This window comes from Corythoichthys intestinalis, chromosome 9, assembly GCF_030265065.1.
Source record: "Corythoichthys intestinalis isolate RoL2023-P3 chromosome 9, ASM3026506v1, whole genome shotgun sequence".
NCBI lineage: Eukaryota > Metazoa > Chordata > Actinopteri > Syngnathiformes > Syngnathidae > Corythoichthys > Corythoichthys intestinalis.
The window spans coordinates 7,936,668-7,951,220 of NC_080403.1; the positions used below are offsets into that span (position 1 = coordinate 7,936,668).

The 14,553-nt window shown below is 39.4% G+C and overlaps 1 protein-coding gene across 2 annotated transcripts in view; it reads left to right on the top strand.

The window, feature by feature from the left end:
- The window catches only part of ca16b (carbonic anhydrase XVI b), a 312,279-nt gene that overhangs the window by 232,880 nt on the left and 64,846 nt on the right, over positions 1–14,553 (top strand). Inside the window, exons 7-8 of one of the 2 annotated variants that reach the window (XM_057845617.1) lie at positions 876–1,033; positions 5,569–5,761. In XM_057845617.1, coding sequence (XP_057701600.1) covers positions 876–1,033; positions 5,569–5,761 — 351 coding nt within the window. Of the gene's footprint in view, positions 1–875; positions 1,034–1,078; positions 3,319–5,568; positions 5,762–14,553 lie in introns of those variants that run through there. The other variant, XM_057845618.1, reaches the window with a different exon arrangement.

Consider the following 14,553-nt stretch of genomic DNA (forward strand, 5'->3'; position numbering starts at 1 on the left):
TGTATAACTTAGTTTGAGCTTAGCAGAAGCACTTGCATGGCAGCAGGTAAAGTCATGATATAATTTCTCTCCGGTTTGTGAAGCTCAGCACCAGATGTCCATGTTATTATACGCCACAGTGTTTGTCCTCTCACTGGTAAAGTGGGGGTGTGGCGTTTTTGGACTCTCTTCCTGCTGGCTACTAAGCACTTCTTGCCTCCTCCCCTGCTAGGGTGACTTTCCACTAGCTCATTATCTCACAGCCATCCATCCATCAGCATCGGAGCGGCTCATGAGCGATCGGGCACGTACGCTGCCTGAACCCACGGGTGGGGAAAAAAAGCATAGAATACAGAATTTGACTCCAGTCATGACTGCCCATATGCTACTCACCGCACCCAAAACTATTGTTAAGATAACGTCATGAGCAAACATATCTGACATACTTATATAGTTACAGAGAATAGCACACACCTACTGGCATAGCCCCCCACATTGTATTTAGGCGAGATAAAGGGATCTCCCCATGTGTCACAAAACGATTCCTGTTTGTTTGGTTTGCCTAGCCTGGTTCTGATCAGATAGAGCCCATCTAGAAATCATTCGAATCTCTCCTAATCCCCGTGTCCACAGTTGTTCCATGGTGCAGAACAGGCTAGCAACCTACCTCAGATCAGAGCCAGAGCGTACAATTTTACCTGACTGAGCTCCCTCTGCTCATCTCCCTCAGCCATCTGAGCACACAGCTCTCTGGTGATGGAGCTGCTTTCAAATGAGGGCGAGTGAGATGAAATCAGCTGAAAATAGGCATACATTTAACTCTAGACATGCATGGTATTAAAGATAAGGTGTTTTGAGTGGTAAACAACTTTGTGCTCTTCTTGTGTTGTCCTCAGAAAAGGAGACCAACCTCAGGTCATTCATCCTGAGGGACCTGCTGCCATCATCAGTGGATAGCTATTACCGATACACTGGCTCTCTGACCATGCCGCCCTGCAGCAAGGTGGTGGAGTGGATCATCTTTTCCAGGCCTGTTTATCTGTCCTACTCACAGGTTCGTTTAGCGCAAGCGCTTGCATGCCCAGACAGATTATTCTCCAAGCACAGTCAGATCCCATTTGCACACTTCCAGTGGATGCTGTTGAACGCACAGTGCAACATTTCTGCTCATCGTTCTGCGTCTTTGTCTCTTCTGCAAGTCATTCCAGCCCTGCACGTTCTCTCCGCCAACAAACAAAATATACATATTTATTCTATAAACATAAATGCTGTAATAAAAGTAGATTACCTGTGCTTGTAGAGGTGTGCGAAATTTCCGATTCTTAGATTATTCGCGATTTGGCCGTGGAAGATTTGAGATTTATTCACAAACATCCAAATTCCCATTATTGAAATACGCCACGTAAAGCAGAACTAAAACACAGTCTGAACAGTCTTCGGGATGCAATGAGGAACGGGCCGAGTGTAAATATCTTGCTCCACTCATGCCGCTAGATAAAAAAACAATAATACCTGACTGCGGCTGACAGCCGCTACAAACTACGCCCACGTAATGCCACGGTAGATCGCATGTATATAGAAGTAGATGCGAAATGACAGACTCGACGGCGTTTGCTCATGTATACAAAACTAGACGCAGAATGACAGACTCGGCGGCGTTAGCACATGTATAGAAAACTAGATGCGTAATGGCAGACTAGCCGGTGTTAGTAAACAGCCGCCATCTTAAAGTAATAGACTTCTCCGGAAGGCTGTTGTAGCGAACCTTCTGAGCGAACCTAATTAACTTTTTATCTAAAATACTTCTAAATCAGCAAAATGTCGAAAGTAGACAGAAGGGAAATTATGGAATAACGGGAGCGATTTTAACAACTTTAACGGTTGATTCACAACATTAAATTAATTGAATGTAGTTTAAAGCTGCTGACACAGAATGGGGACTTTATTTTATTTTACTGTTTGAACTGTTAACTTGATACTGAAATAGTTTATTTAAGCCTGAGAGGATGTTTTTGTACAATTTTTGTAACTAATGTACGAAACATTAAAAGCAGCTAATAGCTGGGGGGAGCTGTGCATCAATAGTCGATTTATAATCGAATCGTAGCCTCTGAATCCTAATCGAATCGTTATGTGCCCCAAGATTCCCACCTCTATGTTCTAGTATTCACCATTGTACAGCAGGTTGTTTTCGTTTCATTTATTCATTAATTGTAAGCAAAGTGGATAGGAGGGTTACTTTTAAACATATTTAAAGCTGGGTTATTTTGGCTCTAAACTTAGCTGCACTTTTAAGGACAATCCTATAAGCGATGCTGCTGACTCAGGATACTCTTATTTTTCCCTTCTCTTTTCCAAGATGCCCCCTTTACATTAGCCTGATAAACTAGCATGACTTTCTCCATGTACAAGCTACATGACAAGTGAGTCTGGTCTTTTGTGGTCTCGGCTGCAATTCAATATCAGTGCTCGAGGTGTGGCTAACAAGGACATACTGAATCTGAAAGAACCAAACACAGAAGCACGGACGTGACATAAACACAAAGGGACGGGCTGTTAGTTGTCAATTTGTAGTTCATAAGCAATCATGGTGATAACTGCTGTTTTTGTGTGAACAATGTAAGAGTACGTGATGTATTGTCTTGCACAGTCCTTGTTTTTGAAAAGAGAACAATTGATAAAAGTTTGTTAGATTTGTGGACTGCCTTTGGCTAAGTCTGACAGCTAGCGAGTGTATGTGCCAAGTTTGTTGTGGTATTCTCTCGCGCTTTGAACGAGATTTTACATAGTACAAGCAAGGGCAGGACGCTGAAAAAGGTACGATTGAGTCCCCTACAGCAGCCTGTTCGTCGAATATACAGTATGTGGGGAAAAAAAAAAAAAAAAAAAAAAAAAAAACGAGAATGCACAACACCTTCCAAAACTCCCATGAGTGTAAACAAAGATTTGACACATCAGAAAGCCCCGCCTCGCGTGCTGTGATTTATCAGTCCAGATTGGACTAGAATGGAAATCCAATTGAAATCACAGAATACCAGACTGAGTTTCCTTTTATCTTATACAAAGCAAAAGTCAGGCTGGCTTGCTAGGCTCCCTTTACATTGGAAGCCTATTGCAGCAGATCAACTGCTCATTTGTCGTCTTCTCGTTCGTCAAAACTTTCAACACCATAGGTTGCTTTGTTGTTATTTGTTGTTTGTTGTGCGTCATGTGGCCCCACAGTGGACTGTTTTCAGTTATTTGGCTGTGACATTCATGAAAGGAAACCATCGGTGTTTAACTGTTGCGCCTTATTCTGACAGCATATCCTTGTACCGGCAACAGAAACAATGTTTTGGGGTATGTTGCCACTATTTAACTAACTAATCATTTAGAAAAAAAAAAAAAAAAAGCACTTGCTTGATGTCAGCACTGCACATTTTTACTGGTGGAAAATACATACCCAAATAACATGGTTATTATATACAGCAATAGCATAATTTGTTTAGCCATTTTTCCCAGGGGATTAAGACTTTATGGTTGCTAGAACTGTTATACTGTATATCTGTATATGTTGTCCCTGTTCTGCTCGAGTAATATCACATTGCCAGTTCAGGTAGCCAGTCTATTCTGTTGTGCAATGTGCAGTGGCTCCAAGCTAGCTACTCTTCAAAGACAAGTTAAAGTGGTAAATCTTTTCAATATTTTACAAAAAAAGGAAAAACATGATTCTCCTTTTTTGAGAAAATGGTTTATATTCTTTATACTCTTTTTATTTTATGTTGCATGTTGCATGGTCGCTGCCGCCATTTGATCTCAAGTATTTGGTCTCAATTTCGAACAAAACTACACCGTTTTCCAAGTTATTGTGCAAATTTGATTTAAGAGTATAAAAAGAAAAGTTTTTCCATTAAATTCATGAGTGGCATAGTGTCTCAAGGCTCTCTAGCTCATTGACTTCAATCATAAGTGACGTTTACATGGTGACGCTCCAAGAATACGAACAATTTCATGTCTGCATTTACATGGTTCCGTGTTGGTTCCGTCTCAATTCGAACAATGTCGTAATTCTGTGTGGAAATGATGTAGCATTCATGACAGGCCCTAGGGGCAGTGCAGTTTTACAAGGCAACAGCAAATGATGCTAACAACCTCCTCAGCCCGCAAGACAACATACCCCACTCAAAGTAATGGCGTCCACGCGTTTTTTTTTTCTTTTGTTTCAAAAGGCACAAAAACGCAAACATAAAATATATTTGAATTTGAACCAATGTTCCATTTTTGAATGTTTACCAGCAGCAACTGCACATGCCCAAAGTGACGTGTGCAAGTGCTGACGTTATCGGAGTGAGAGCGTTCCATTCATACGGTAACCGAGCAATCTCTACAATCGAATTTTTTCACTTTGGAAGCCAGAATAAAAAGTTTGCGTCTTCGCCTACGGTTTTCACCGTAACTATGTAAAGGCCAGGCAGTTCCACAACACAATCGTTGCGTCTTGGAGTCGCAGCGTCACCATTTAAACGGCCCATCACACTCCTGTGATAAGTTGTAACCCAGGTAAGCCCAATTACAAGAGACCTGCTTAAAAGTGATGTTCCACAATATTAAGCAGGACACACAGGTTTCAAGCAAGGTTTCTCTCTGCTGCTGAAAAGCGGAAGATAGTACAGTATCTTGCTCAGAGTATGAAAACATATTTCCAAAGTGCGCCTAAAGCTAATATTCGGCCACCCGAAAAGAAAACTCACGAGCAGAAATGGTTGCAGTGGGCTCAGGAATACATAAAGACTAATTTTGAAACAGTTTTGTATCCCGATGAGTGCCATGCAAGTCTTGATGGCCCAGATGACTGGTGAATGGCTACAATATCCCAACAAGGCTTAAAGGTTGGGGCTGTCATGTTTTGGTCTGGAATCACGGGGAGAGAGCTGGTAGGTGCCTTTAGGGTCCTTGAGGGTGTGAAAATGACCTCTGCAAAGTGTGTAGATATTCTGACTAACCACTTTAATCCATGGTATAAAAAGACATGACAATGCTTCATCTCAAGGAACACCACGGTTGCAATGGGCATACAGAAAGAGAAACTGATGTTGTTATTCCAAATAATGTCTTTACTTTTTACTGATTCCCTGTGTGGACATTTTGCGCTACCGTAATTCCTATATTAGCTGGCCTAATATCCTCTGGAGTCCTCTGTTCAATAAACATGTATGGGGCTCAGTGATTTTTTTTTTTTCTTTAGCAGCAAGAATATTGACTAAAGCAACAATGTTTGTGGCTCAACATGCAATATTTTATGATCCTGTAATTCACCTCTGTAAGCATGCACCGGCCACATTGATTCCGCACTCTCTGTGTAGTGTAGTCATTATTGCACGTGCTAAGAGATCATTCGTGGCAATCAATGATCACAAATTTACCACAACGAGAAGTTACAACTCCATAGGTGGTCATGATAATTATTAAGGTACGTCTGTTTCTGTCACTTATTGTCCTCTAGTTCTTAGAATGGTCAACTAACTGAGAGCGACTACAATCACATAGTATACTGTACGTGTTCCTCAGGCAAACAGGACAAAAATACTCTTATTTTTTTCCCTCCTGCAGCTAGAGGCCTTCTACTCCATATTTACGACAGAGCAACAGGACCACGTCAAGTCCGTGGAGTATCTGAGGAACAACTTCCGTCCCCTGCAGGACCTTGATAATAGGAAAGTGTTCAAGTCTGCAGTGACGGATGCCTGGCAGAAAGACTTGACTGACATTCACGGGAATAGCCACAGCACTGAGGCATCAAGAGGTGAGCTTTGAGCTGCATCAGCCACACTGTAGCCACAATGTGGGATATTGTTTAATGAACTTTAAACCAATGATGATAGATGGAAGAGTTCGTACACCTTGGTCCCTAGTTTGTCATGGGGTTAATATATATTCCAGACTCGATTATAATTGGTGGAAATTGTTTAAAAAAAAACGTAGTTTTACTTCACTTGCAAGCTTTAAAGGGTACCACGAATAGAAAGACATGTAATTCTTAAAAGAAAAATGTTAGTATGAGTTATAATAATTTGATATTATAATCTGATAAACTGAGAACACCGGCAGGATGATCCTCAACGTGGACAGCGCTTTTACGTGACAAAAATAAGTTAAGCCGTCATTAGACATCTCAGTAGACTGCATCAATGTTTTCGTGTGCTGTGATGCAAAAAATAATCAAACTGCTGTGTTTCACTGTATACCCTAATCATATGTAAAGCACACGACAGCTCTGGATACTAACTATCTCCATAATAATATTGGAATAAGTTGGATACACAATAGTTTACCGCAAACATTTTTTGACATCACTTTCCTGCTCCGTCACTGGAGCAGGAGAGTGCTAGCTGTCACTAGCGAACTTGACACATGTACGCTACTCCTCTCATCCCGTCTTTCGTGTTAGTTTTGCTTTTACTGCTCGTTTTGTAAAATATCAACAGGGCTGTCCTTCTCATTAATATTCCACTCTGGTTCAAATCGGAAGGGCAGAACCGACGACATGTTTATGTAGTTAAAGAGTGACACTGTGGAAGTTCGGCAGCGTGCCCATGTGACGTCACCGCCCTGCTACGTCAACAACAATGGCGACCTACTAGTTAAAATAATTGTACAAATTTCATTAAAACAACAACATTAAGAGGGGTTTTAATATCAAATTAGTAAAACTCGTACTAACATTTATTTTTTAAGAACTACATGTCTCTCAATCCGTGGATCCCTTTAAACATTTTTTACTCATTGGCTGCCAGTGATGGCGACAGAAGTTCAATCCATATGGACTGGGTGGAGTGGTAGTTGTTATTATTCAATTGATTAATCTCTTTAAATTTGTATTATAAAACCTATTTTAATTTGATAATTATATATTGTAATTATTGTTGTTAATAACCAGATAACACTTCAGTTTATCAATGCTGAGGTAAAGCCATGCTATACTCACTTCAAAGTTAGTTAGTCATATAGTTTTAATTGTATATTGCCAGCATTTACCATTATTGAAGGCTAAACAATAATAATGATAATAGTCTGAAATGTGGAACTATATTATTTCAATGTCTGCGGTGACTGCCTGCTGGAACAATCTGGGAAGAGGACTTAAATAACTGAGCTCCAGCAAAGGAAATGTATGATCTTTTATTGTACATTTACATTTTGTACACATTTTGGAACACATTTTATTTTTAAGTCACTGGACGCCATGACCGCCATTTTTGCAAGTCAGTGCGTGCAGCTACATTATATGTCCATGTGAAAACATTAACACTGCAGGAAACATAATGAAGCTCTGCAGATTTTGTTGACCCATTTTTCTTCATGGCATATCTGAGTTACTCATTTTGGTCCCAGCCCTAATTTAAATAAACTGTATTAAATCACACTCAAAATATTAAAACAAATTATTAAATCACATTTTAAATGCACCTGTATTTGAACACTCTGAAGAACAAAGTGTCAGACAGACATTTTTCATACATGTGTATTGCTTGCGTTTCTTCTTCAAGAGGCAGGGCCTGGTGGGATAGAGTATGATTTCAATGGTCAACAGCAACTTCAACATGTGTGTTATAATATATTTTTGTGTTCTCCCTGCATTCACAAAGGTTAGTACATTGGTAACTCTTTGCAAATATATCAAAATAACTACTAGGGATGTACCGGTCCGATGAGGTTTTTAATTAAGAAAATAATATTTGTTTTACTGCTTCATGCTCGTACAGCCTCTCACTCTCCCTTCTGCTGCTTTTCTTGGTCAGCAGTGCACTGGAGCTAGTTAAAGTTTTCAGACGATTGACAGGGTTGTAGCTTTGATCTTGCCAGAGATGCTTTGTAGTTCTACCATCAGAGGCGCAAATCTGTCAGTCATCGTTTAGCTTGTTACACACTAGCGGCAGTGTGCTGTGGCAACTCATTGTGTCAGTGAGAGACTGTTCTCAGCAGTGTGAGCGGATGTGAGTGGACTCACTCAATGAAGCATTATTAAAGACAAGAACTTTTCTACGTTATTCTTGTTTAAGTATAATTCACATTATGAAGGCAGCACAGTGGGACAGTAACATGTTAAAACTTTTGTTCCAAAAACTTTTTTTTTTTTCGAAATCGGATCGGGACTCTGTATCGACAGATTCTCAAAATCTGGTGACTCGAACTCGAGTGCAAAAATATGCGATCGGGACATCCTTGATAACTACTGTAGACTGAAAACACAAACAATGAAAACATGATACATGAGTGCTTGAAATTCCGCAAAGTCCTATTGGCACAAACACCGAGTCATGATGTAGTTGAAAAAAATAATAATCTGGTAATTGACAGCTCCAATAAAATGTTATATAATCTTAAAATGTACAATTTTACATCATTAATACTTCACCGCTGACCGTGGAACATGTATATATTTCAATGCGTGTCATACAAAAATAGGCAAATAAAAAACATCTCTAAAAGAATGACGCAAAAATAGCAGATGATAATGTTATTCATAAATTATATATATTTAAAGGCTATCCAAAGCCGTTTTTAACACCAGTTTTGACATGCAATATAAAAGCAGGGTAAACAGGCATAATTGATGAAATTCAGAAGGTTTATCATCTATTCAATGTGTCACTGCCATTTCAAACGCGCCCCCATGCACAATTACAGCCCTGGCCCACCTAAGTGGAACAACAAGGCCATATTTAATGTCATTAATTACACGTGTGTGTACCCTGCACTAATGTGTCACAATGACTGCTGTCAATTTGAGGTTTGTTAGTGTTGCAGAAGGGGTTGCTTGTTTCCAGACGTCCTTTATGTATCCTTTAAATCAGGGGTGTCCAAACTAAAGCTGCAGCTATCGATTATTTTAGTAGTCGATTAATCGATGAACTAGTTAGTTCGAATAATCGAGTAATCGGATAAGGAACATGAAAAATTAAAATACCTGGGATGAGCCTCAAACGGTATAAAAAATAAATAAATGAGGATCGATGTACAACAAAAGAACAATTGGGTAACTTACATAGCAAACGTCCGCTAGCCTAAATGCTATAAAATGCTAACTTTTTTTTTTTTTTTTACAATGCCCTTAACACATGTTTCAGACTCATATTCCTGCAAAAAACTAAATCACGAATGCATTAAAAAAAATATCAGCCCAAACAAAAACTTAGCTTATGTTGATCTTAACAGGGAGCAGTTGGATTCAGCCATGTCAAATGAGGCAGACCAGAGGGCAGTGTATCCACCCGAATCAATACAATTAAATGTAAACACTTTCAAAATAAACCATTACAACGCCACTTTAATTAAAGGAATACTCGAAGCAACAAAATTGAATTTGAATATTTTTTTCAAATCGAATACTCAAGTTAATCGATTAATCGTTGCAGCACTAGTCCAAACTTTTTGCAAAGGGGGCCAGATTTGGTGTGGTTAAAAAATGTGGAGGGGCCGACCTTGGCTGAAGTCCTTTACGTAGAACAATATATTTAAACAAATTTTAGCAAGCCATTCTGTGCATCACATTTGCTTTATTATTATTTTTTTAAATTAATAATTTCAAGAATCTCGCAACTAGCCTTTGTGGCGTTCTCTTTTGACTCTCGGGCTCTTGCGAAATACAACTGTGAAATTAAACTAGCTTCAAGTTGCTTCAATCCCTCGTGACGTCTCTTCCCTGTAATCTTGTCGTACATGTCAGCGTGTCTTGCTTGGTAATATTGCCTCACATTGAACTCTTTAAAAACAGTGACTGTCTCTTTGCAAATTAGGCGGACACAGTTGTTGCGTATTTTAGTGAAGAAATAGTCTACTTTCCACCTATCCTTGAAGTGTCGGCTGTCCCAGTCAACTTTCTTTTTTTGTTGTTGATTGTCGCCATTTTAGAAAATTGGGAGTAAAGGGTCACACAGGTTAATGTTGCTTAGATTGCTGCTGCCTTTTAGTGGGTAAATGAGGAGCAGCATTTAGTGTGTAAGCTACTTCATATGCTGGTAGCAGTACTGCTGACCAAATTATTAAGTCTGTGTGCGGGCCAGACGTTATTGATTTTAGGACAGAGGCTGGGGGCCGGATTAAATTTGACCACGGGCCGCATTTGGCCCCCGGGCCGGACTTTGGACATGCTGCGTTAAATAAAAGATTGGCCACATTAGCTATGGTTGCAATTATAGCAAACACCAGTTAAGACCAAATTTTTTGCGATATTACTGAAAATATACCCCTGTTTTCATTGTGGGTGGTTGACAACAAAGATGGTCATTCCTTTTCACCAACAGATCCTAGTGACTTTCAGTAGAATCTAGAACACTCTACTCAACTATGCATGGGGATTACTAGATGAATCATGGATTAAAAGAATACATAAAATAATTCCATCAATCTTTTTTGTATAGGGTCATGAGCTGGAGGCAATCCCAACTCTGGGCAGAATTGAATATTACTATTACTAATTGTCAAGGGGAAAATGTTCACCCTTTTGTAGACCAGGCTGGACCAATGCTTAGAGAATAATAGGCGATACAATTTAATTAAAATGTATGTTAACTGTATAATAAACATTCCATATGTATTTTTTAGTACGCCTTTTTACTTAGTAGGACTTGGTACACTTTTTTAGTGCACACTTTGTGGATTACAATTATGGAATTAGGAATTTCCAAAAATCTCAACAGCTAAACCAATATAAAGTACTATGAGGAAAAAAATTGATCTGGATTTTATACCACTGTATTTGTTTAAGTTAAAACTATTGATAGTGCAAGATATGACTACTGTATTTTCTGTACGGAAAGGCACACCTAACTAACTTCAATTTTCACAAAAGCCAACAGTACGCCTCATAATCCGGTGTGATATGCATCGTTATTGGTTTATCATGGCATGACGTTTAGCGAAACTTCCTTTAGAGGATGAATAATGCAACCACAACTACGTCTACTACTACTGCACCTTTTAATGCATATGAAACAGTTAAAAGAACAGCTGAAGAGCTTTTCGGATAAGCGTTTTACTCGGTTAAATTGGCCTGAACGCATCATTCGCTGTCTCAAAACTCACATGACCAAACATTTTTTTTAATCGACCGCATAGTTTTTGAGTTACTGCCATAGCAACACCTTAGCAACGAGGGTCAGCTGCTACCTGATGACGTTATTTCCCCAAGACCTGGCCAGCACTCCATTAAGAAAGTATAGCACCATGTTATCCCCGGCATATATTGCAAACATTTTCTGGGTTTTTTAAATTTGTTATGCCATCTCGATGTGTAGCGATAAATTGCTCACACGAAGGCACAAGACTCTATGAGTGGCCCAGAAAAACCCTTCTTCTGCACGGATTTGGACATCTTTTGTGAGAGTCAAGTGGAAGAACTCTTCCCCGGGTCCTCAATCGTGTCTTTGTTTAGAACATTTCAGCGACAATGTTAAGGTCACTGGGAAGTGGACAAAGAGAATAACTGTGCTGGTATGCAACGTTTATTTAATTTCGCACGAGGCTCGGAGCAGCGCACGTGCACGCCGGGTCATAGTTGTCAAAACTTGACTGGTGGTCAATGAGGCGATGGTACACCTCGGGATCAGGCACGGGGAATTCTGGGATGGAACAAGAATTCAAATTAGCCACGTGTGATACAATATGAGAAATATCTGAGTGCTGGATGTGACTGGGTATGCCGAAAGTGTTGGTCTGGCTACAAGCACCAATGACGAGCAGGCTTATGAAGGTGACTGATTATGATGGGTCGCAGCTGTCATTGTTCCCCCGTTTGGCCTCCAGCCTGCAATCAGGGAGCCCTAACTAACTAGTCTAGGAGGGTACAACGTAAGCAGACCCTTACTGACAATTTGATATGTTTATTACTTGATCGTGACCTTTTTTATTTGTTTGTTTATTTGTTGCTTGTCTGTCATAAGACAGCTGACAGGTTGTCTATTCATGTCAATTTGATACATTTATTCCTAGATCTATATAACTACTCATATTTTTTTGCAATTATTGATAATTATATCACACAATGACTGGGGAAAGAAAGGTTCAGAGAGAAATCAGGAAGCTAGATGCTAGACATCATAGACATAGACAACATATAGGGATTCAGGGTTTCCCCTAAACATTAATTATTGTGGCGCACCGCCACACCAACAGCCGACACGCCGTGCAAAAGAGATGTTTTGAGAAAAAAAAATAATTTAAAAAAATATATATATATATATTTTAAATTTAGGCCGTTTCAAACAAGCGGCAGCCTGGTGTGAAGGGTTCAGCGGCAACCTATTAACTGTTTATTGTAATGTCCATAACTCTGCGAGGCCCTTTTAGTGGGCGCATGTCACGGAAGCCCGCTATTATTTTATTTTTTTCCTTTATTATTGTTGCCACAATAAAGTGGGTAAGCCAATACAGACTCCTCTCCTTCTTCCCCCATATGAGGCATTACAGTATTTTGGACCTGACTTTTTGGCGAAAGTAAGCAGTGGACGGCTGTCTTGGACGGAACAGCAAGTTTGAATGAAATTGCGCCGAGAGGCGGGGAGAGCGCCGCCGCGCTAATATCAACAACGCGTTCAATAGCAGAGGGGCAGGCGTACTTATTATATCTGCTACCAGGCTGTTTCGGCGGACAGATATACGCAATCACGGCTGACGAAACCTTGATAAATGCGCTCTTTTTATCCAAGTTTCGCGAGCTCTGGGACACTCGAAAAATTACTCTCATACTTCTCCTTGCTGAGGTAATTGGTACCTCAATGTGCGTTTGTGTGGAAATGGAGTTCACGAACAACAACAACAAAAAAATATTCACCTTCTCATCGAAACTAGTAAATCTCTTTACACGGCAAGTAGAATCTCCCCCTACTCCTTGAAATGGATCAATTACAAGGGCGTATGTTTGGTCTCAATATTGGTAGGGACGATATAACAGCATAACCTGCATGTACACTTTTTCCTGGGGACAGACATTACCGTAATAAGACCCAACAGATTGGGTGAACGGGGGTCAGGGCTACATTTCTCACCACCAATTTGAACCTAATTAATTGATAGGCTAAAATAAATCTGTATTGACGTACCAACTTTCACACTGCAAATATAGAACATTTTAATACGGTGATTTTTTCTGGAATCTATTCAAATAATTTTCTCCATCTTGTTTTGAGTGTTAAAGACTAGTTAACAGATTAATGGGTCGGATTATTCAATTTACTTTCGGTAAATATTACCATTTGTTCTCATTAAGCCTATACATCTAAAGGTTGGTTATTTTTCACCAAAATCAAGGGGAAAAATGCTTTCAAATAATGTTTTGAACAATATCACTTGTTGAATTAAGAACATTCCTGACGAAAAAAGTTTGTTTTTTGCTTAAAATAAGTGTGTTAAAAATGTCTGTCTGAAAATAATCTTATTTCAAGAAATCTGAGTAAAATTTACTTAAAGCGCTGGCAGATAATTTCACCTATTCCTAGTAGATTGACAACAAGGGAATTTAGTCATCTGCCAATCAAACGTGCGTTTGAGGGGGGGGAAATGGTGTCAGTGTAAGTCTGAACATTATGAAAGTAATTCACTTAATAATGGTAGGGTCAGTTCTTTCCTTACTAAATATGTGAAGACAATCTAAATGACCTCTATAACTGAACTCATTATATAATGCAAAAAGGTTGCTTAAAATTTGGTGGGGACAATTTGAGCATCCTGAAAAGTTTCTAGTGTTATGTCCCTAACGTCCCTATGCAAATCTACGCCATTGGTCCATTAACAGAGGTACTATTATTGTTGTGTTAATGTAGTACATATTAAGGTCAAATAAAAGGAAAAAGAAGGACTACGAAATGTAAGTCATACTATTGCTACGAGAAAAAACAGTTGTATTATCATGTAGGGTAATGTAACTGTAATCAGCTACGCATTTTACGTACATATACCGGAGCTGAGAGCTACAACATTAGCCTGGCTCATGAAATATTTCAAATAGATCTTTGCTATGGTTGTTTTCGGGAAGCAAAATGTGAAAAAAAATGTCATGATATGACGAAATTTTGCAGTGGCACGACATGGTGAGGCAGTTCGACTCCGATGCAGCCCACCGCAGCTTCAAAAAATCCTAGGGGAAACACTGGGATTGATTGTAGATCATCTTTCCTGGAGCCGTTGCTATCATTAGCGTCACACAAGAGCGATCCTGAATGGTTACTTTTGGTGGAAATATCACTGATATCATTGTTGCTGCTATGCTCGTTGTTTTCTGTTGCGTTGGAGAATTTACGTCACACTTCCAGGTTTGGGAAGGGACTATTAATGGAGTGCAAATTATCCTCGCAGTTACGCGTTAAAAATGACATGGTTGTTTTGACGAACTGGTCCAAAGTTTATATTTGTAAAATTACACCGAAATCCGAAAAGCTCTTCAGCTGCTCTTTAAAAGAGGCCATTCATTGAATTTGCTTCTTGTACTCCGATATATGCCTTATAGTGCAGAAAATATGATACGTTGATTTACGTATTCAATTTTGAGCTTTGTGTGTGAGAAAATGCCTTTGTCTCGTAGCAAGCGCTCATACTGTA